Source organism: Lates calcarifer, linkage group LG5 (genome assembly GCF_001640805.2).
Source record: "Lates calcarifer isolate ASB-BC8 linkage group LG5, TLL_Latcal_v3, whole genome shotgun sequence".
In the NCBI taxonomy this organism is placed as follows: Eukaryota; Metazoa; Chordata; class Actinopteri; family Centropomidae; genus Lates; species Lates calcarifer.
In genome coordinates, this window is record NC_066837.1 from 17,560,434 (window position 1) to 17,581,345 (window position 20,912).

General features: G+C 39.8%; 1 protein-coding gene across 5 annotated transcripts in view; it reads left to right on the forward strand.

Annotated features, from left to right (window-relative positions):
* Nucleotides 1–20,912, forward strand: part of rhbdl3 (rhomboid, veinlet-like 3 (Drosophila)) — a 57,118-nt gene that overhangs the window by 26,730 nt on the left and 9,476 nt on the right. For 4 of the 5 annotated variants that reach the window (XM_018665173.2, XM_051070687.1, XM_018665174.2 and 1 more), the window contains 4 exons: nt 5,355–5,513; nt 12,041–12,265; nt 13,117–13,265; nt 19,495–19,607. In XM_018665173.2, coding sequence (XP_018520689.1) covers nt 5,355–5,513; nt 12,041–12,265; nt 13,117–13,265; nt 19,495–19,607 — 646 coding nt within the window. Of the gene's footprint in view, nt 1–1,600; nt 1,993–5,354; nt 5,514–12,040; nt 12,266–13,116; nt 13,266–19,494; nt 19,608–20,912 lie in introns of those variants that run through there. The other variant, XM_018665176.2, reaches the window with a different exon arrangement.

Sequence of the window (20,912 nt, forward strand, 5' to 3'; positions counted from 1 at the left end):
TGGACAGTGACCCGTATCAGTCTGGGTCAAATGTCACTGAAGTCAGCCAGGGCTGAGAGTCAGTGGTGAGGTTGATCAAATAGTCTCAGTTAACCTCCTGTCAGGTTTTTCGAAATTTTAAGGGATTTGATGGGCAGTTGCAACTCAGGAAAACAAGTTATCAGCTTGTGGTAAATATCCTGTAATTAACCCCTGAGGTGAAGCAGATGACGTCTCTGTTTTTGCTTCCTTTCGGTCACTTGATATGACTGAATGGAGCCAGCTGAGATCACTGAAAAGTGCAATGGTAGTAAGAGTAGGTGAGAGAAGCTTTTCCAGATTTTTAAGAACAGTTATAATGGTGAGAAAATATGATATCCGCCTACTTTTAAAAAAATGTGCTGTGAGGTCTTAGACTGGCAACCTGAGGGATAGATTTCATCAAAATTTGAGTTGTTTTGAGTTTATTTTTCACTGTAGCCTTTTTGTATATTTTATGTTTGCGAAGGCTTCTTCATTTCTTCAGGCTCTTATTCAAACTTGAAAACTCCCTGACCCTTACAAACTGCCTACCCTCTGCTTCCTTAATATTCAGCTTTATGAAAATGAGGCTGAAGACAAAAAGCCTTGCATTGTGTCCAATCTGAACCCCCCCCCACACACACACACCACACCACCACCCCACCCCGTACCACTTCCCCAACCCACCCTCCTCTACTCCTCCTGCCTGCTGTCCCTCTCCCTCCCTCTGCTGTTTTTCTCCTCCACACACTGACACCAGGGTGCTCAGATGCCCTCAATATGAGAGTTGTTGGTCGTGAATGTTTTGTGGTATTATGTCTGTAGCAGGATTTGTGTGTGTATGCTTATTTTAATCTGAGGGATTTGCATCACACCCCCTTTGCTGTTTGCAAAACAAGCCGTACGGAGCACAGACAATAATATAGTCATGAAAATGAAAAATGTGCAGGGATTCAGTCAAATATGGTGAGTATTCTTACACTGACAAGCTAAATATTTACTAGTATGTGAGTACTTCATTACCATTACTCTTTGTTCACATGTTCGTGTAGTATTAATGATGTTAAAAAAAACATGATTTTTGATTTTTCACTATTTTCTGCCAGGTTATAAATGAATCAAGAACATATTGCAATTTTTGCTTCTTTTTTGTTATAGAGCTTTAGGAATCTTGGATGGAAAGTTGTCCTTATAGCTATATATAATGTCCCTCTCTGCATGCACCTCCTGGTGCATCAGAAGGAAATGATCACTAATTGGAGTGAAGGGATTGGGTAAACCTTGCATGAAATTGCCATCAGAGGCCCATTGTTGAGTGTGTGTCCCTCTGTAGCTCCACCCCAGCAGCCAGCCTGTTGACTTCAGAGAGTGCTCACTCAACTATGAAGCCTGTGGTGTCGCAAAGTGGAGCGAGGGAGTGTGTGTGTGTGTGTGTGTGTGTGTGTGTGTGTGTGTGTGTGTGTGTGTGTGTGTGTGTGTGTGTGTGTGTGTGTGAGGAAAATAATGTATGGTTGCCTGCATCTGGGAGTGACAGTAGAAGAGATAACAGGCAAATTTATTGAAGTATTTATTTTTCTTCTGAGGAAACTCGTATGTTTGCTTTAGAGGGAGAGAGTGAAGTGAGAAAGTGGAGGAGAGGTGGATGAATGTAGGGTGAAAAAGGGGGTGTTCTGTGTGGGGGCGGAGCAAGAAGGGTGAGATGAGGATGACTGGGGTTTTAGGGGTGTGTGCATGTGTGTGTGTGAGAGAGAGAGAAAGATGGGGGAGGTGTGTATTGAGGGTCTTGGATTGGACTGTAATCCTTTAGTCCTGGTTGGAAATAACCCTGCACAGTCTGGGACAAACAATATGACACACACACACACATACACACACACACATACAACATATTGTTTTGCTCACACATTGTGTGGTGAGGCTGGCTGTGGCTGACGTTACTTCATCATGACAAAATGTCCTCGGCAGAAACTGGCTGATTTACTGCAAGAGAAGGTTGGTTCTTTCTGCAAAGTAGAGTTTACATTTTATATATTGAGAGTGTGTGTGTGTGTGTGTGTGTGTGTTTAGGATAGAGAGACATTTTTGTGTGATGTGCATATGCCAGGGAAGGGAACGGTGTGTGTCTGTTGGACTCAGCAGTGCAACTTTAATCATGTTCAGGAGTTTGTTCTTATATTTATATTATATTATTGTAAAAAATGCGCTGTCATTGTAACAATATTCTCCAGTTTACCAGGAGTGTATAAATTATTTCTGCAACACCTCCTTCCTCCTCCTCTTCTTCTGTTAGATGCCATGTAGCAGATGGCACATATTCAGACCGGTTGTCATAAATGAATAGTTCACTTCTTGCTGAGCTTCCACCTATGATCCCAGTTTGCTTTTTATTATCCAAACACAGCAGAATGCATAAAATGCTCGATCTGGTTGCACCAAAATAGGATGTTATTCACATTGCTGTCACACCTCCCACACCAGCTACATACATTATAGTATAAAGTGGGAAGAAGTACTGTGTATAAAGATTAAAGTCATGATTACATTAAATCGTCATGCTGTCCACCATACACATGTCATACTTAATGGCAAATGACAACATTTTATTAACTTACTTACTAAGTACAACTACTTACTGGGGAAATGTTATGCTTAGTTTGCTCAAACTGAAAATCAACCTGAACCAGTCACAGATTTCAGAACAGTTCTTTACACTGCCTGCCAAAAATAGCAGCATGGTACAGTAGCACATTTTTCACATTTTTCTGAAATCACTTTACCAAGAGATACTCAGACAGGACTGCAACTTTTGATTAATCTACCAATTCTTTTTTCTCAATTACTCATTTAGATAGATAAAATGCTAAAAATAATGAAAAATGCCCCTCAAAATTACAGAATACTGGGCAACCAACTGTCCAAACCCAAAGATTTTTCACTGATATGCACATCCTTGCACCTGAAAAGCTGAAAATAGCATTTTGTTTTTGCATTTCATTGCTTGAAAAATGACTGAAATGATCAGCCAATTGCCAAAATAGTTGGCAATTGTTCTTTAAAAATCTCGTTTGATCAACTAATTGTTGAATTGACTAATAGTTGCCCCTCTACACTTAGCAGTTTACGCTATGGTGAGCAATAAATTTAGATTTTGGACAACCATTTAACAAATCATCATCAATTTGCGTCATCACTGAGAGGTGTAGAGTCACACCACTGGTATATTTCATCCCTAAGATGTGATACATCATCGTGTGGGATTATTAGCAGAAAGCACTAGAAATGTCCAAGGCATGTACACTTAATTCATTGTTGTTAAGGGATATATTTTTTGCTCTGAGAGAAGGACACTCAAAGTGGCAGATAATAAATATAGTCTGTTATATAAGTAAACATAGAGTGATTTTAGACATGACCTTTGGCTTAACTTTTGGGTTTTGCACTTGGGACAAACTATTTCTTCTGTCATTCCTTCTCTTCTTCCTCTTGAATCCTTGCTTACAGCTTGTTCCTGTGAGAACAGTGCTAGAGGTGTTAGTGAGGCAGGTGTCCATCCTCCAAAAAAACTGACTGGTGTTGACTTCCTGTGAGTAACCACTCTAATCTGCCCACATCTGAGCAGTCTCTCTCTGTCATATCTCTTCCAAATGCTTAATATACTTAATACAGCATTAGCTTGCTTGCCACAGTGTGATCTACTAAAGACAAATGATTTTGGAGATAATCTCTCATCACATATTGGAAAAGAAGTGATTATTACAGCCATATCTCAAAGATGGCATTGAGTGGAAAGTGTACTGACAACTGTGGCCTTGACAGGGAATAAAAATTGCCTTATCACTGTTAGATAACATGGAGAAAAACAACACGACGCAGAGCCAAAAATCTCTTCTCTCTGTTGTCATTTGGTGGACCACAGAGCACCTGTTGCCAGCCTGGCTATACTCAGCGACTGCCAACACTGGCATATGGCAAACACACACTCTAACACACACGCGCGCATGCATGCACGAACACGGTCACTATTTCTGGTTCAGGGGTGTTTGAATCTGGCAGGCGGCTCATATTGTTTGAATGTCACATCTTTATGCATGAATGCGCAATATTTACACACACACACAGGCGTGGTTACACTCAAAACACTCAAACATTTGCCGATACGCAAAGACACACAGTTACATATGCATACACACTCACACACAGGCACATAGAGACGGAGAGATAGCAGCTGTCTTCTGTCTACAGCCACAAACAACCTGACATTCAAATCAAACATTCAAGTCCTGGATTGTCATATATTCTGGGTCGCTTTGTCCTCAGTTGAACAGACAAATACTGACACACAGCTGCAGCTGCAACCGTTTTCTGTTTTATCCTTGTTTTAGGGGATCAAGGGCAGCTTGACTTTTAGCAATCCAGGCAGAATTACTGACAGTCTATTCCATTAGAAACAGAGACGGCTATCATAAGTGTCTTTGCTCACTCACTCCCAGCAATCAGCAAGCCTCTTTTATAGCCTCTGGCTGTCTTGGATATGGCTTAGAACGTCAAACACAAACAAAATGTACATATTTTTGTTCTGTATTTGTATTTTTTTAAGTGGCAGTTTCACTCTAAATTGCCACTTAAGATTTGAAGTCCCAAGCTATCAAGCGCAAAGGAAAGAAAAGAGTGTGTGGGACCACGACGTCAGCTGTAACAAAGCTAGAGAAAAGTGTTGGGCTCTCTTCACATTCAAGTGCTTGAATAATCACTGCTTCAAAGGTCTTTTGAGTTTCCATCTTTTTAAAATTTCTTTTGGTTTTGTCAGGATATCTGGTGTTTTTCAGATACATTTGAATGCCTCCTCTGTTCTGGCTGTGAATAAGCCAAAAAAGCCTGTGGTTAAATGTGGTGCTCAGTGTCATTTCATTTGAAAACCAGAGCTGTTAAAAGTTACTGCCGCGTCTCAACAGTCGGGCCATTTTGGAGCAATTATGGCTTTTTTTCTCAAACTATGACTAAACCACTCCACTGCTGATGGTTTTTTTGAGCTTTTGATGTTTGGCAGAAAATTATGTGCTGGGGGATACTGACCGTTCATGAACTTCCAACATGTTTAGTTGTATCTGATGCTCACTTGATACATTGCATGTGTGTTGTGCTTGTAAAATACCATGGACCATTTTAACTTTACTGTTTTTTTGTTGTTATTTTTGTTGTTTGTTTGTTTTAGTTTTTCCATATTATTTTGATAGGACAGATTACGAATTTACTACTAAACCATAATAATTATGTAGTAGGTGGACTAAATATTATTAATTATTTATTTATATATAAAGTTTTATCTTGCTTTGTCTGTGTGTGTTCACTTGCAGTATGACCCAGAGAATTCGGGCTTCATCAGTACAGAGCGCTTCAGGGACCTGCTGGCAACACATGGCTCTGAGCTTGACCCCCACAAACTGGAAGTCCTATTGGCCCTCGCTGATGGCAATGCTGATGGAAAAATCTGCTACCAGGACTTTGTGAATCTGGTGAGATATCTTAACACAAGCACAAACGAACGAACGAAACACAAAGTTTACTTACAGGACTTTGTTCCTAACTTTGGGCTCCAGATCCAAGACCTGAGACTTACTTGTTGACTTGCAAAACAATGTCTGTGACATACCTCTTGAAAAACTTTATCTACACTTTGCTTTTTTGTCACACTTCAGACTTTTCTCCATTTTTCATCCATCCCCAAAAAACATTATTCCGAGATCACCTCAGCTACAAGGTGGGAGTCTCCCTGATAGGAAATGACTCTCAGTCTGGTGATAAATTCCCCTCTTAACGCTCACCTTGCCCCACTTTTCAGTTTCACCTTCAAACTGCTGCCTGCTGCTGATTGTCCAAGGTCTCACTCAAGCATCTCCAGCTGTGCTCACTGCCTCCTAACCCTCTCATTTTCTGTTTTTCTGCTGTCTCGCTGCTGCTCCTCATGGGAGACTGAACTGCTGACCCGGGACTCTGTGGAGTGGTGTTGGAGTGGGAGTAGTTGTGTGGTAAACAGTAACTACTGGGTGGCTGATGGGGTGGGGGGGTGGGGGTGTGCGTCTGCAGGGAATTCATTGTTGTCTGTGTGAGTGTGAGTATGTCCAGCTCTCTTTCAGTCTTGTTCTTCAGAGCTGTTTATTGTCTGATACAGTGGGTGAGGAATGAGGCCTGTAGGAAGCTTGGAAAAATGTCAAAGGGTTTCTCGCTGTTTGGTTTTCTGTTGGTGCATTCATGTCATGTGACAGGCTGTGGGTCATGGTGTGCTGCTGGAAGTGGGACAGAGAGGAATGGGGTGTGTGCATTTGAATGTACATTCACTTTTTTTTTCTCTCACTTGCTATTGTGTCCACCCCCTCAATGGTTTTTTACATTCACAGAGGCAGCCACAACAGAAACTCAACACAGAGAGCTATACAGAGAGAGTGGGAGGGAATAAAGAAAGAGAGAAATGATGTGTATTCATGATTATGGTAATACACAGTGCAGTGTATGTATAAGTGCTGGAACATTTAGTTTAGATTACATTAATCAATTATTTAATGATTTATTAAGAAATAAATGCAAAGAATTCACTAGCACACTCACAAAACATTCTACCTTCTGAAATGTGAAGATGTATTGATTTTCTTTAATACTTTTACTTTTAATGTTTTAATTTAATAATAATTAATAATTAATAATTTCATTTTTGGCTATTTTCTGACACTTTGTAGACTAAACTGGTAATTCAGTAAGACAAAAGTAAAGTGACATATCTTCATGATAATGGTAATATACAGTATAATGTGCTGAAAATACAAGTCAGTAAATCAGTTAAAACGGACAGCAGATTTAATGTTTAAATAATGTTTAATTGGTTTGGTTGAACAGGAAAACTGAACAGGAAAACATACCTTACATTCACTGGTTTCAGCTTCTAAATTATCACAATAACACCGCTTTTCTCTTTTTAAAGTTATTCTAAATTGGCTTTTGAGCTTTTGGTCGGATAAAACAAGTAATGTGAAGATGTTGACTTGGGATCTCGTAAAAGTAAAGAGAGATTTTTTAAAAACTTTTTTTTTGATGGAATAATCAAAGTATATACCGCACATTTTCAACAGATTAATTGTCAGTGACAAGAATTGCTAGTTTTAATCCCTAGAATGAATAGCATTTTTGATTTGAACAGTATACACCTCTGTTTCAGGAGACAGTTATTCAAACCTACATGTTCAGTATTATTTATAGGGATTTCTATAAATGTACTTACATGTTTGTGAAAAAGCTTGTAAATAGTAAGCAAGTACCCAAAGGAATGTAAGGCATGTAAACACAACGTAATAGACTTTCTAAGGGCAGGCATGAGCGATCTGTAAGATAAAGATCAAAGGGTCAAAACCAATAAGGGAGCTTGAGAGAGAGTTATAATTCTTCTGCCAGGTTAATTAGCAGTGCCTGGTTTCTGTTGGTACATCTTTATCTCTGCGGTCGTTCTGCTTCCAGAGAAGGAAGGAAAGAAAGAGAAGAAGAGGAAGGAGGGCCCAGACAGACAGAGACAAACTGTGAGGGGTTTATTTGTCGCGCCATCTCTCCTTTGCACTGCGGCTCTTCCTTCAATGTGATTGTCAGTAATTGCCTGCTCACTGCTCCGTCACAGTCAGCGTTCAAATCATGGCTCACTCTCCTCTTTACCTCTTCTTCCCTCCATCTTCTCTCACTCTTTACCTTTACCTCTGTCTCTCTTCCTTTGCATAAGCTTTCATCTTTTTTATCCCCAATGCTTCGTCCTTATCTGTGCCTTTCACTTTCTTCCCTCTGCCCATTTGTCTCCCTCTGTCTAACTCTCTCTCATACATCACACTGTGACTGTCCTGGACAGACACTGGCTCAATAATAGGTTTATACTTCCCAAAATATCTACAGACAGGTTCAACTGCTCTGTTTTTCCCCTAGTGGAATGAAATTGTGGAATGATCATGATGGATTTGTGCTGGAGCTTACAACTGCACTCATATATGACCTGTTTTGGACGTGTAGGCCCGATACTGTTTTTTTTTTCTTTCCAATTAGTAATGCTAAAACATATATTATGACCAATAGCTATGTTCTGTTCTTAGGAGACATCTAGCAGTTGAAGTAGTTATGATGGGAACAAGGTACAGTAGCATAAAGGGCAACAAAGTCTGAGGTGTTGGGAGGAGATTGAGGTCGATGGATGGTCCAACAAAACACAGGACTTTCACATGTGCTCCGGTAGAGTGTGTTCCACAACTTTAACCATGTTTATAATTATTACTCTGATGACGAAGCTCGGGTATGCCTGCCGCTGGTACACTCCCATGGGTGGGAACAAGTGATTTACACGGTCGTTTGGGTTAGAGGACTTGTTGGACAATTTCTCTGTGCACAAAACAAGGTATATGAGTGCTGAAATTTTTGAGTTGAAGAACTTGAATTTTCCTCAGACTTTAACCCCATCCAACCTCTTTGAGATGAGTTGGCGTGTGACTGCAAGCCAGCCCAACATCAGTGCTCAAACTCATTGAGACCGTGCTCAGACAGACACCAGACCCATTCATTCATTGGAATGGGACCATTGCTGTGGCTGCTGCAACACAGTGCAGTGTCATCCTGTAATGTGCTGCATTGCCCAGTCAAGTAGTCCAGGAGCACATTCCTGGTAGATTACATTGGCATTCTTTAATGTCATAGCTGAGTCTCTACTATTTACCTGGCAACTGTTGTGACAAAAGATGAAACGAGTGCAGATCTGATAACTTTTAACAGTTGTACACAGTTTCTTTCTCAGGTTTCCATATATTTTTGGCCATGTAATGTACTTCTGTGATAAAGAAAAAATGCTGCTACTCTTACTCCTTATTGTGATCCCTCTTTTCCACTTTTGTTCATTGCCATCTACTTCCTTCTTCTTTGTCTCCTTCTCTTTCTATCTATTTCCACCCTTGTATTTTTGTCACTTATGTCCCTCTGATCTGACTGGGTTTTCCATTGATCAGACAGTGCAGTAGTCTCTTGATGGCCGAACAGCCATTTGTCCCGTTTACCTCTTCTCTTACTCTCCACTTTTTCTCCTCGCCAGTGGGTAAACACACAGAACGTCATTCTTTCTTTTGTGTCGTACAAAGAGGAGAGGAATTGCAGTCACTTCACACGAAGAATTGACTGTCTTTATGGAGCATGGCTGCCTGGGGGAGGTCTGTGTGTGTGTGTGTATTTGCTTTAAAATATGGTCTGGAAGTGGCCATGGTAACCCCTAATCATTTTCCCACAGTTCTCTGTGCCCGACATAAAGGCTGAAATAATTGGCTTTTTTCTGAAGTTTATCTCCACACAGTGATCCCTGCAGAGACACTAAAAGTCTCATTAAATGGTGCCAGCAGAACCATCAGCCAACTGTTCATACAGAGATTGTACTGATGTTCTGATTTTACATCTGTCCTTTTATTAGTATTTTATTCATTCTGGTTGTTTTTCTTGTACTTATCTTTTCAACTCAATCAAATTGGAATGACCTGAGATAGATACCTTTGTTTTAACGTTGTCCACAGATAGGTTTGTCATCTTTAAATCAGACTGCTGCTTATTGCTCTGATAAGTCTTTGTGTATATGTGAATAAACATGAATCCAAGCTTCATTACACATTTAACATTTTGAAGCAATTTGAAGTTGTAGCTTTTAGGAGTCGCAATAGCAATATCCACCCACCTTTTTATTATAATTTATTGCCAGTAGCTGCTCTGCCACATTACATTTATCTCTTTTGCCAATCTCTGCCCTTGCTGAAAACATTATCACTTATCCTTATTGCCTTAAAATAACATCTACTAACTGACACATCTGGGCTTCCTGCAATCCTATAGACACAAACACAATAGTAGAATTGAGTTATGGAGAATGACATAAACAGAGCAGAGTGAGAAAGAGACTGGGGAAGGAGAGAAAGGGGGGAAACAGACAGACAGAGAGAAAGAGAGAGAGAGAGAGAGAGAGAAAGAGACTGTGGGAGAGAAGTGGGACAGGAGTCATTGCATTGTCATGGAGAGTCTTATAAAACACATAGTAAGTGCAGTAAAAGGCACAATGCTTAAGAGACAGCAGTGATTTAGGCAGAAAGCTGAAACTTTTACAGCAGCAATAAAACAACCTGTTTGCCATCTATGCAAAGAAATGGCAAAGGTTTCCTGGCTGTCTCAGTGGCTCTGAAATGTGACAACTTTTTTTTTTTATTTTTTCAACTTGACATTTTAATGGATACAAACATCTTTTACATCCATACGATACCATCCTGGGTATAAGTAATATTTTTCCATGTTATTGTTAATCTTTTTTTTTAAATCAGGTATGTCACATATTTCCTCTGACATTCATTTACACAGATTGATTTCATGTGCATATTTTTTTTGCTCAATTAGCTACAACATTCCTGATAATAAATAATAAGCTGCTTCCCAAGCCAGCAGCTGAAATGCCTATTTTTTTGTTCCTGATTTTCTCACTCGCTTTTAGTGCTGTTACTGAATTGTTTGTAACAGGCTAAACACAGCTACCACTACATGTAACAAAAACGTGTGAACCTCCTGTGGTTGCAGATTTTGTATTATTATCTTGAAGCTGCACTCAGGTGAGGTGTGATTTCACTGTATCACGAGCACATTTTCAGTGCTGACCTCATCCTCCTGGGCTGTGGGAGGTCCATGAGAAATTTCCAAAATGAGACTTAGATAGAAAAAGCCTTTCTCAAGTCGTATCTTCTCTGGTTTTGTGTATGACAGAGTGTCGTTGTCCCTGTGTGTTCAACAGAAAATGTATGTGCATGTATGTTTTGTCATATACTATATGTTTTCACACTGTGTAATGTACTGCTTCAACTTCCTCAACTTATCAGTTAATTATTTGGTCTATAAACCATCAAAAACGATGGAAAAACCATAAAACTTTGGACTTTATTTTTGCACAAATTTTCATCTACCTCAATGATTATCTCCATTTCTCCTATATTTACGACTGTACATTTCACAACTGCACATTTTTCTATTTATTACAGAGACTTGTTTTTTCCAAATGTTAATTGCTGCACTTTAACTTTGTCACTTTGTTACTTCTGTGCCTTTCTATATTATATTTTTTTATTTTTTTATTTTTCTACTCCTATTTTGGTCACCCCTGTTTCTTGCTGCTGTAACATGTGAATTTCCCACAAGTGGGATAAATAAAGTCTATCTTATCTTATCTTATCTTAAAATTCCTGCGAAATCTGGTAAAAAAAAAATTCTAGAGGTCAGGGGAACATAATTAAATGGCTTAATTGTTCAAGCAGCAGTCCAAAATCTTTAATTTACTGTAACACATAATGTAAGCCAACATAACTAATCGACCATAGACTAATCGATTAATCAATTAATCGCAGTAGATATAGTGTAGTGTATGAGTGTGTGAAGAGCTTCAAAATGAGATACCCATCATTTGAAAAATGGGACACCTGTGTTAGGAAAAAGATTGCACTAAATCAAAATAAATGACAGCAACTACTTGTGAGCTCTTAACCCATCAAAAAAGGACAAATTTAAGTGTGGAAATGAACTCTTCATTGACAGAAAGGGGTGAAGAGAAGGGTTTGGTCGTTGCTAGGTGATGATACAGGCATTCTGTTGCCACAGCGAGGTGGGAGGGATCTGTCAGTGTGCTGGACTGAGAAGGACTGTTGTGTATGTGTGTGGCCTTTACCCAGAGTATTGAAGCTCTAGTTGTACATCAACTAGGTCATGAATATAAATTAAAGAATAAAGTATTTTGAAGTGTTCACATGTTAGGTAAAATCATGTAAAAAGCTGAACTCATGATAATAAAAAAAATCATATAGACGAAGGATAATAAGAATCTCTGACCTTTATCTCACCTCACTTCTCCTCCTTGCTTTCTTCTTCTCTCTGCCTTCCTCTTCCTCCTCTTCTGCTTCCTCCACATAACTCTCTTTCATCTCCTTCATCACTTTCCTCTCTTCCTTCCTCCTCTCTCCAGATGAGTAACAAGCGCTCCAACAGTTTCCGGAGGGCCATTCTGCAGGGGAGCAGGCAGCTAAAAGGCTGCAGTCTCAGAGATGAGGTCGGCCTGGGGCTCTCCCAACGGCTGGTCCGACATGTTGCCTATGAGACGCTGCCCCGCGAAGTCGATCGCAAGTGGTACTTCGACAGCTATACCTACTGTCCCCCGCCCTTGCTCATCCTGGCTATTACCATTGCTGAGGTAAATTGTTGGTGTGGGCAGAGTAATTTCTGATTGATTAAACATTCCTGCAGAAGGCAGTAGTGCACGCAAGCCATACAACAGAAAACAGAGGATGAACTGTTCAATGTGATGGTAAATTAAGCTGGCATTTACCTCATAGATTTGCCTTTTAGTCATGATATAACATCCCTCTGTCTTTCTACAGAGTTGAATAGTTAAAGCAGTAACACAGAAAGAAATAGTAGCAATGCTAATGTAAATATGAATGTAAACAATGCAGGTTTCAAAATATTAAAAATAATTGGTTCTGCAAATATTTTATGAGGATGGAAGTTCACTCAGCACTTTTGCTTGGCCTCAAGGATGTGTGCAGAATGTTTTGGTGGGAACACTCTATGTAAACATCACCAGATGTAATATGTGACTCCACAGTGTCCCTTTCAATTAATAACAATATAAGTAACAGAAATATATTGCAGTTCTCTGCAGAAATGTCGATTCTTAAAAATCATAATGTGCATATATTATATAAAGTTTGGTAGAGTAACTTGGGTCCAGTATTTGATGTTTGAATATGATGATTTATTTTGAAATATTCAAGAAATATCACCTGATCTCAGAAAATTGACAATGGCTTGTTAATGCAGGATTGATTTTACTTTCCCAGTTAATGTAATTTGACCGATAACTCTTGAATATAAGTAAAGAAATCAAGTTAGAAGTTTGTGCTCAACTTTCATCTGATTACCAGAGCAATTTGTTTTGATTTATGATTCTGAGCATTATGTTGTTGTATTCACTGTGGTGTGTGTATTAATGTAATCCCTCCTGAAATCACTCGGTGTTCGTGTTGCTCTGTGCTCTCCCAGGTAGCCGTGTTCATGTACTACGGGTTTCAGCTGGACCGTTTGGTCCTGCAGGTGTCCAGCCCGTCATTCCTAAAGAGCCCATTACCTTACCACCCCCAGCTACGAGCCCAAGCCTGGAGGTATCTCAGCTACTGTTTCATGCACACTGGGTGAGTTCAGATCTCTATATTGGATTTCTAATTATGAGCATTATATCCTGTTGCATTTCTTAGAGGAACAATTGAGCGCCTCTGTAACCCTGCCAGCATGCAAAATTTGGATGTTAGAAATGCCTCAATGACACATTTTACACAACATGAACTGATCCACTACAATTTGTTGACATTTGTCTTTTGATCAGGAGAGAGAGCGTGCAGCACCACTAAGATGAAATTACATATTGATACACAAAAATTATAGGTACTGCATCTCTGTGATGCATCAGGTTGTTTGGGTTAATGGTATTTGAAAGATTGAAGTGAACCAGAGACTGTAACATAATCATTTTATCAGCACAAATTCACTGTGCACATACAAGGTGCAATTATTTTTCGGTGAGACACACCAAGCAAATCAGATTAATGAAAGGAGAGTGACGATAAGAACGAGGAGATGGGATTGCGACAAGCATTTTGCTAAGGAGTTCTTACTGAGTCACTGAGTCTTTAGATGCAGTACATAAGCGAAGTCACAAAACAAATAAACAAGTGACAAATAATGCTGTGGGATATCTAAAGTATCACATTCTCAAACAAGCTATTATTATTGGATTATTGGTGTAATGTGTATACAGTACACTGCAATGCTGCTATCATATCTGAGTATGGGGAACATTCATCTTCATGATCACTCTCCTTTGCTAAAAGGAACCGCCAAAGATTCAAGTGACAGATAATGTAATACAACGTATTCAGCCTATCTCTCCTCTCATCTCCTCTCCTCTCCTCTCGATATACTATTTTACTATCAGTTCAGGCCAGGTCATCCAGGTTTAATTACCCTTCTGGGCAAATGTAGTTTCAGGCAATAGTGAGTACTAATAAAATGATAATTTAATTAGGAGTTTCTGTGGAGAGACGGTAGCAGAGACGAGTGTGTGTGGTGAAAAGACTAGAAACTACAAAGGATGGATGGCAGGATAAAAGGAAGGAGCAGGTATGTTTAACATGCATTGATCACAGAGGAATGTACTGAGATGATTCAGGTCCTCTGGGGAAGTGACTATAAAAAAGGACTGACAGAGAAATGTGCAGTATGTTATGTATAGCCTCATATATAAATACAGAGAGTGGACAAATTAACAGGAATACCATGTGGAGGACCATTGTTTGTGGCAACCATCTCTTTTTTCACTTGGAAATTATTTATAACTGACATGAACACATCTGTAGCATAACACTAGCATGGTGCTATAATCTTATTATGACTCTATATGCTTGGTTGGTCTCACTAATAGTCATACATCGTGTTGGAACATGCCTCATCAACTCTGACTGATTGCTGTTTTTTTGTTGAAATATATCACAGCTTAATCACAAATTAAATCTCATTCACTGTGGTTTTGTTGCTGGTTTGAGCTGCTTAACATTCAGTAGTTGGTCCAGCAATGGTGGGGCAGATGCATAGCAAGTTCAACAAATGAAATGACTTTAACCATACTGACCTGAACTTGATTTGATGTATATAAACTGACAATCAGCACTGTCATTTATTCAGAATATAAGCCTTTAATCACTGGTTCACGTTACAGTTGAAGTAACCTGCTGACTTTGTTTAAGTCATACAACAGGGTGGAGTGCATGTTGATAAATCCCTGGAGGATAAAATTGATGAGCACAGTGGCTTCTCAAACAAGCATTGTACAACATGCATAATAAAAAGTATATAAAATATATAAAAATCCTTTACCTTTTGTCCAAATGAATTCATTATTATATTGCCTGGGTTTGCCTGACGCAAAGCAACCCTAAGTAACTGTCTTCATGTTACTCTGGACAGAGTGACCAAGTGTTTTGATGAATCTAACATCACAATTAATACATCATTAGAAGCTAATTCACTGCCTCCACAGCCATGGCTGGGTGTCGTTCATTTTCATGTTGTCCGTCCGATTTTCATGAACATGATATTTCAGGAACGCCTTGAGGGAATTTCTCCAAATTTGGCACAAATGGTCCCTTGGACTAAAGGATGAACTGATGGGATTTTGGTGGCCAGGAGTCAACAACACTGTGATGTCCATCCCATTCTTGTGAATGCAATATATCAGGAATGCCTGGAGGGAATTTCATTATATCTGGCACAAATCTACTTAGACTCAAGGATAAACTCATTAGAATTTGGTGACCAAAGGTCAAAGGTCAAGGTCACTGTGACTTTACAAAATGCATTTTAGGCCATAACTCAAGACTTCACACGCTAATTATGATGAAATTTCACACACATGTCTACAAGGATAAAAAATGATGAAGTGATTTTAAATCCAAAAGGTCAAAGGTCATTTTCACTGTCATATCCTAATGTTCTGCAAAAACACTTTTCTGGCCATTCTTCAACACCAATTCGGGAACAGGAGGGCTGATTGTGACAATATTTCCCATTTGTTTGGATTCTTAATTGGTGACACTAATCTTACCCACTTTGAAACTGTGGTGAGTGTATTGATCTTCTGTCCTGCTGGACTGAAGATGTATATGAAGCCTCTATGGTTTAGAATCTGTAGCTTCTTTGCATCAACAACCATAATTTGAAGCACTGTGTACTGTCATGGGTACTACTTTGGGTTCTGTCGGAATCAACTTTATTGGGCAAGCATGTGAACACATCACTACATATATATGAGCCTGAATAGATATGAATGTAAACTGCAACTTGGTGGAGCCATACAATCACAAGGTGCTAATTCTAGTTCTTTTTCTTTATTCAGCTGTAATGCACTAAACAGTGACAGAAAACACTGGTGCCACAAAATGACCTTTAAGAAAAGTCAAGCACAGGAATAAGACCCACAACATGGCGTGCTCCCTGATCCACTAGTATGCACAATACTTTGAATGTACTGCTCAGCACTCACTGCTCACATCATTAAAAGTGACACTGTCTTTTGAAAAGCTTTTGTCACTGACTGATACCAGTGTTTCCATATTTCACTTTTGCCTACATGCCCTCTCATTCTCTCTCACACACACACTCACACACATCTACAAACCATGTAATCCTGTCAACAGCTCAGCAGCACTGATCCTTCCCAATTCTCAACACTAAAACAGAGTGTAAATATTGGCCCCAAAACATCTCTCAGTAGAGCATTATGCATGCAGAATCTCTCTCTCTCTCTCTCTCTCTCTCTCTCTCTCTCTTTCTCTTTCTCTCTTTCTCTCTCTCTCTCTCTATTTCCTGGCTCCTTTCTGTCATACACACACAGAAGCAGCGTGTCTGTAGCAGCAGTGAAAACCTCAGGAAGATTAACTTTGTGCAAGATTAAACCATGACTCTAAACAGCGAAAAGCATCAGCAAAAGATTTCTTTGCAGTTGTCTTTATCATGAAAGGCTTGTCCTACAGTGATAAACAATACTGATGATGATTGAATGTTGACATTGAGCACCTAATATAGTTTTTTATAATGGTTTAATATGTCAAATGTTTCTTTAATAATCTTTCTTTTGTGAAAAGTGATTCAAAGTTTTTTCACTCAGTTTCTCAAATTATGCAGTTAAACTAAACCAACCAAGTTCAGCTGCAGTTTAGGGAGCTACTGATTGGAAAAAAAAAAGGAAAAGATTAAACAATGCTTTTGTTGAGCACCCTGAAAGACCATGGTCATCTGGACACAATAGGACCTCTCATAGGTATCCGCAGATCTGCCTGACAGTGGAGACCATCCCTCGCAGGCTCATTAGCAGTAAAGAAATAGATAGCCACTGTTATCTGGAGTGGAGCTGTCCTTGTGCATTTGGACAGCCCTCGCCCAGCCAATCAATACGCCCCATTGTCTGTCTGATCACAGGAACGATCCCCTGTGTCGGCATTGTAGCTGAGGTGGCTGAGTTGTTTCAAATGAAATAGATTATCGGCCTTGTCTCGTTTTTTTCCTGTCCATGTTGGGGAAATTATGTGTGTGTGTGTGTGTGTGTGTGTGTGCTTATTTGTTTGAGGAATGTTTGTATTTATTTCTACAAGGATGCAGAGGCTGTTTGTTGTTGTTTTGTTCAGAATGCACCATCAGGACACAGTCAGTCAAAGTGTCGACTGAGGGAAAACAGGAGATTCCTGAAAGAGTCATCCCTCTCCCTCTCTCTCCCTTTCTTTCTGCCACCTCTTTCAACAAAATAGAGATGACAGTATAATTGACGGTATAATTCAAACAGACAGAAAACAGAAGAAAGTGATTGAAGTGAGAGAGAAGTAATGATCAAGACTGAGAGCGAAAGCGAGGGAGAGAAAGAGGCAGAGAGGCTGGATTATGCTAGCTGCTGTTCTTTTGGATTCTGCTGTGACACCCGAATGTGTCTGAGCTGCTGACTGAGGTTTGGCTAGAAGGACTCTCTAGCCATGAAGGGCACTGGGAGTGTGTGTGTGTGTGTTTGTGTGTGTATATGCATATGCGTGTGTGTGTGAACAAGCTATCCCTTGCTTATAGTCATCACACTGAAACACAAGCTGTGAGCGGATTTGGGTAAATTTGCAGCCGACACGCATGGCTTTTATCTTCTTATTGTGCTGTGTGCGTGTCTTTGCAACTGTGTGAGCGCATTTCTAGGTGTGCACAGTGTGATTTTGTTTGTGTTCGTATGCGATGTTTGAGCACAGTGGAGTGTGTTGATGATTATCTGTTGTTGGCCACGACAGTGTGGTTTGAAGAAGGAGCAGATGTTCTCTGTTCTGTGTGTGTGTGTGCGCGTGTGCGCGTGTGTGTGAGCAAGCATAATAATATGGTCTTAGAAGGAACAGGCAGGTGATAATGCTTTAAACAATAAAAACCACCCACTGCAGACAGAAATTGATCTTGATCTTGATCTGATCTGAGTACTTTAATCTAATCATCTTGGTGTGGAAAATACCATTAACCATATCTGAGGCAAAATGACTGTTTGCTTAAGAATTTCCTCTATTACTACTTTTGTCATTTGTCAAAGGATTATAGTGGCTTTTTTGAGGGGTGTGTGTGTTTTACAATCATCTTTCTTGCCCTTTTCCTTTTCTTTCCCTTTATTTCCAGTAATGTCTGTGCACAGTTATTGTCATTTGACACTTTTTCTTCTTCTCTGAAGGATCCATTTGCTACCATTCACACATACACAGTATGTAGAGCAACTTCCATCGCAGTAAACATAAACCCAGAATTTGATTTTTGTCACAGTTTTTGTTTTGTCATTGTGTAGTGTCAAAGCTCAGTTTGTTCCCTGTCAATCATCGAACAGCCACAGGAAGCATGTCACCCGTACAGAGTATATTATCACTTATCCTGTGTTTGTACATTTGGAGCATTTTATTGGCAGGAAAATCAATTATTTTCAAGCTTCTTTTGTTTGCAAGTCTGCACAAAAATTGAAATAAATGCAGCATGTACTGTTAAATGTTTGTGGAATGTAAATGTGCAGAGAGATATAAGCAGTTAACACTTGTATCTTTAGTTGGTTTTCAGTGTTTGGATGCCAAATTGAAAAAAAAGAAGAAGCAAAAATGAATAAATAAATAAAAATAAAAAAAGTGCATTAAACCACTATTAAACACATGAACATTACAACATACTGTGTATCTCTGGATCTAATTAGTGTTAAAAATATTCTCTTAGTAATTTATTGTCAGCAATTTACTTTTTAATTTTCTGACACATTATATTCAGTAGTTACACACACGCACACACATACACAAACCTTGTAATCCTGTCAACAGCTCAGCAGCACTTGATCCTTGCCAATTGCCCAAACAAAAACAGAAAGCAAATATCAGCCAAAAAACAAGCCTCAGTAGAGAAGTATGCAGACCGGCCCACACTACAGCATGCTCTCTCTCTCTCTCTCTCTCTCTCTCTCTCTCTCTCTCTCTCTCACTTTCAGTTAGGTTTCAGTATGAATTTTCTCACTTCTTATAGTGTTTAGCTGGAAGTTTTGGTTTGAGGATGACATTTTGTTTGTTCTGCTCTCAGCATTAAAAAATTACATTCAAATAATTCAACGACGAGTCTTTCCAAATTCAACCTCCTGGCTACTTTGAATAATCCACAGAACACACATTTCTTGAATGAAAATTCACTGCATGCTCTGTGGATTATGCAGACTAACTGGGACACCCTCTCTGCAAAGACAAGTTGCTGATTCATTTCTTGAATATAATTTTTAATACTGTGTTCATGTGTGTGTGTGTGTGTGTGTGTGTGTGTGTGTGTGTTTTACAGCATTGAACACCTAAGCCTGAACATGGCCATGCAGCTCCTGGTGGGAGTCCCTCTAGAAATGGTCCATGGAGCCCTGAGGATCGGACTGGTCTACGTGTGTGGTGTGCTAGCAGGTGAGCATGTGGTCTCACTCACACTCTCTCTCTCACTCACACATACACACACACACACTCAATTACAAGCCCTTGTCCATTCACTTCATACATTTCACTCCCTCTTATCTACACACACACTCCATCCCAGAGACAAAAAAGCACACACTGCAGGGTTGCTGTGTATTTTTAAGCATTTGCATTTAATAGATCAGATTCCAGCCAATGTGTTGGTGGATATTGGTCAATGAGAAAATGTGTGTGTGTGTGTGTGTGTGTGTGTGTGTGTGTGTGTGTGTGTGTGATGTGTACAGGACAGATGGCCTTGTGTTTCTGTCTTCCTACCAGCCGTGGTGGGACGTAGGGGGTTGTCAGTGCCCCATCAAAGCACCCACATCCCCCTATGGTCATGTACAATAGAGGAAAGAGAGTCATCTCAAATGGAGTTCAATCAGAAAAGCGCACACACACACACACACACACACACACACACACACACAATAATAATGAAATAGGAGGGGGGAGAGTGTGAGGCAGGGATGAAGAGAAAGAAGAGACAGAGGAGGGGAGATGAATTCATAAGTGTTAATAAGCCTGAGAGGGTTTGGAGAGGGGAACCAGGATATGAAAAACAGAGATGGGAGAGGAAAGGAGGTGGGTGAGATTTAGGAGAAACCGAGCGAGCAACTGCAAATGAGAAAGAGAACGCAGACACACAGCTTGTAACAAAATGTCACTGCTCTCCTCTGACTTCCCTATCAACCTCAGGCAATGGTGCAATTTCAGACCTGTTCAGGCGAGACAGTAAGTCTGCATTTATCTGTGTGTGTGCAAGAGAGAGAGATCATGAGCTCTGTTTTTCAGTACACACTAACAAAGTCATCCACCCCTGTGTTGGTTTCCTTCCCCAAACTGAACATTTTAGTCTTTTCTTTTTCTTTTTTGCCTCAGGGTGACACTCCTAGCTACAAGATAACTAGAGTGGAAATATTGGGCTACTTTTTGAGATGAGAGTTTTTTTTTCTTTGCAAATCGAAACATGATGCCTTGTGGCAGAAAAAATGTGGCGTGTGTGTTACTGATAGAACGAAAAGGCAAAGGGGATTGTGGGCTATGAATTGCAGCCAGTACAATTTTGTTTAATATTCATGGAAATTATGTCTATTTCTCTCTCTTCATCACTGAGTCTGGATCTGTGTATTTGTGTATTTGTGTATTTGTGTGTGTGTGTGTGTGTGTGTGTGTGTGTGTGTGTGTGTTAGTGGCAGGGGTCAGTAACAAACACCCTTGGGATACCAGATGTGGTGGCCTGTAGCATTAACCTCA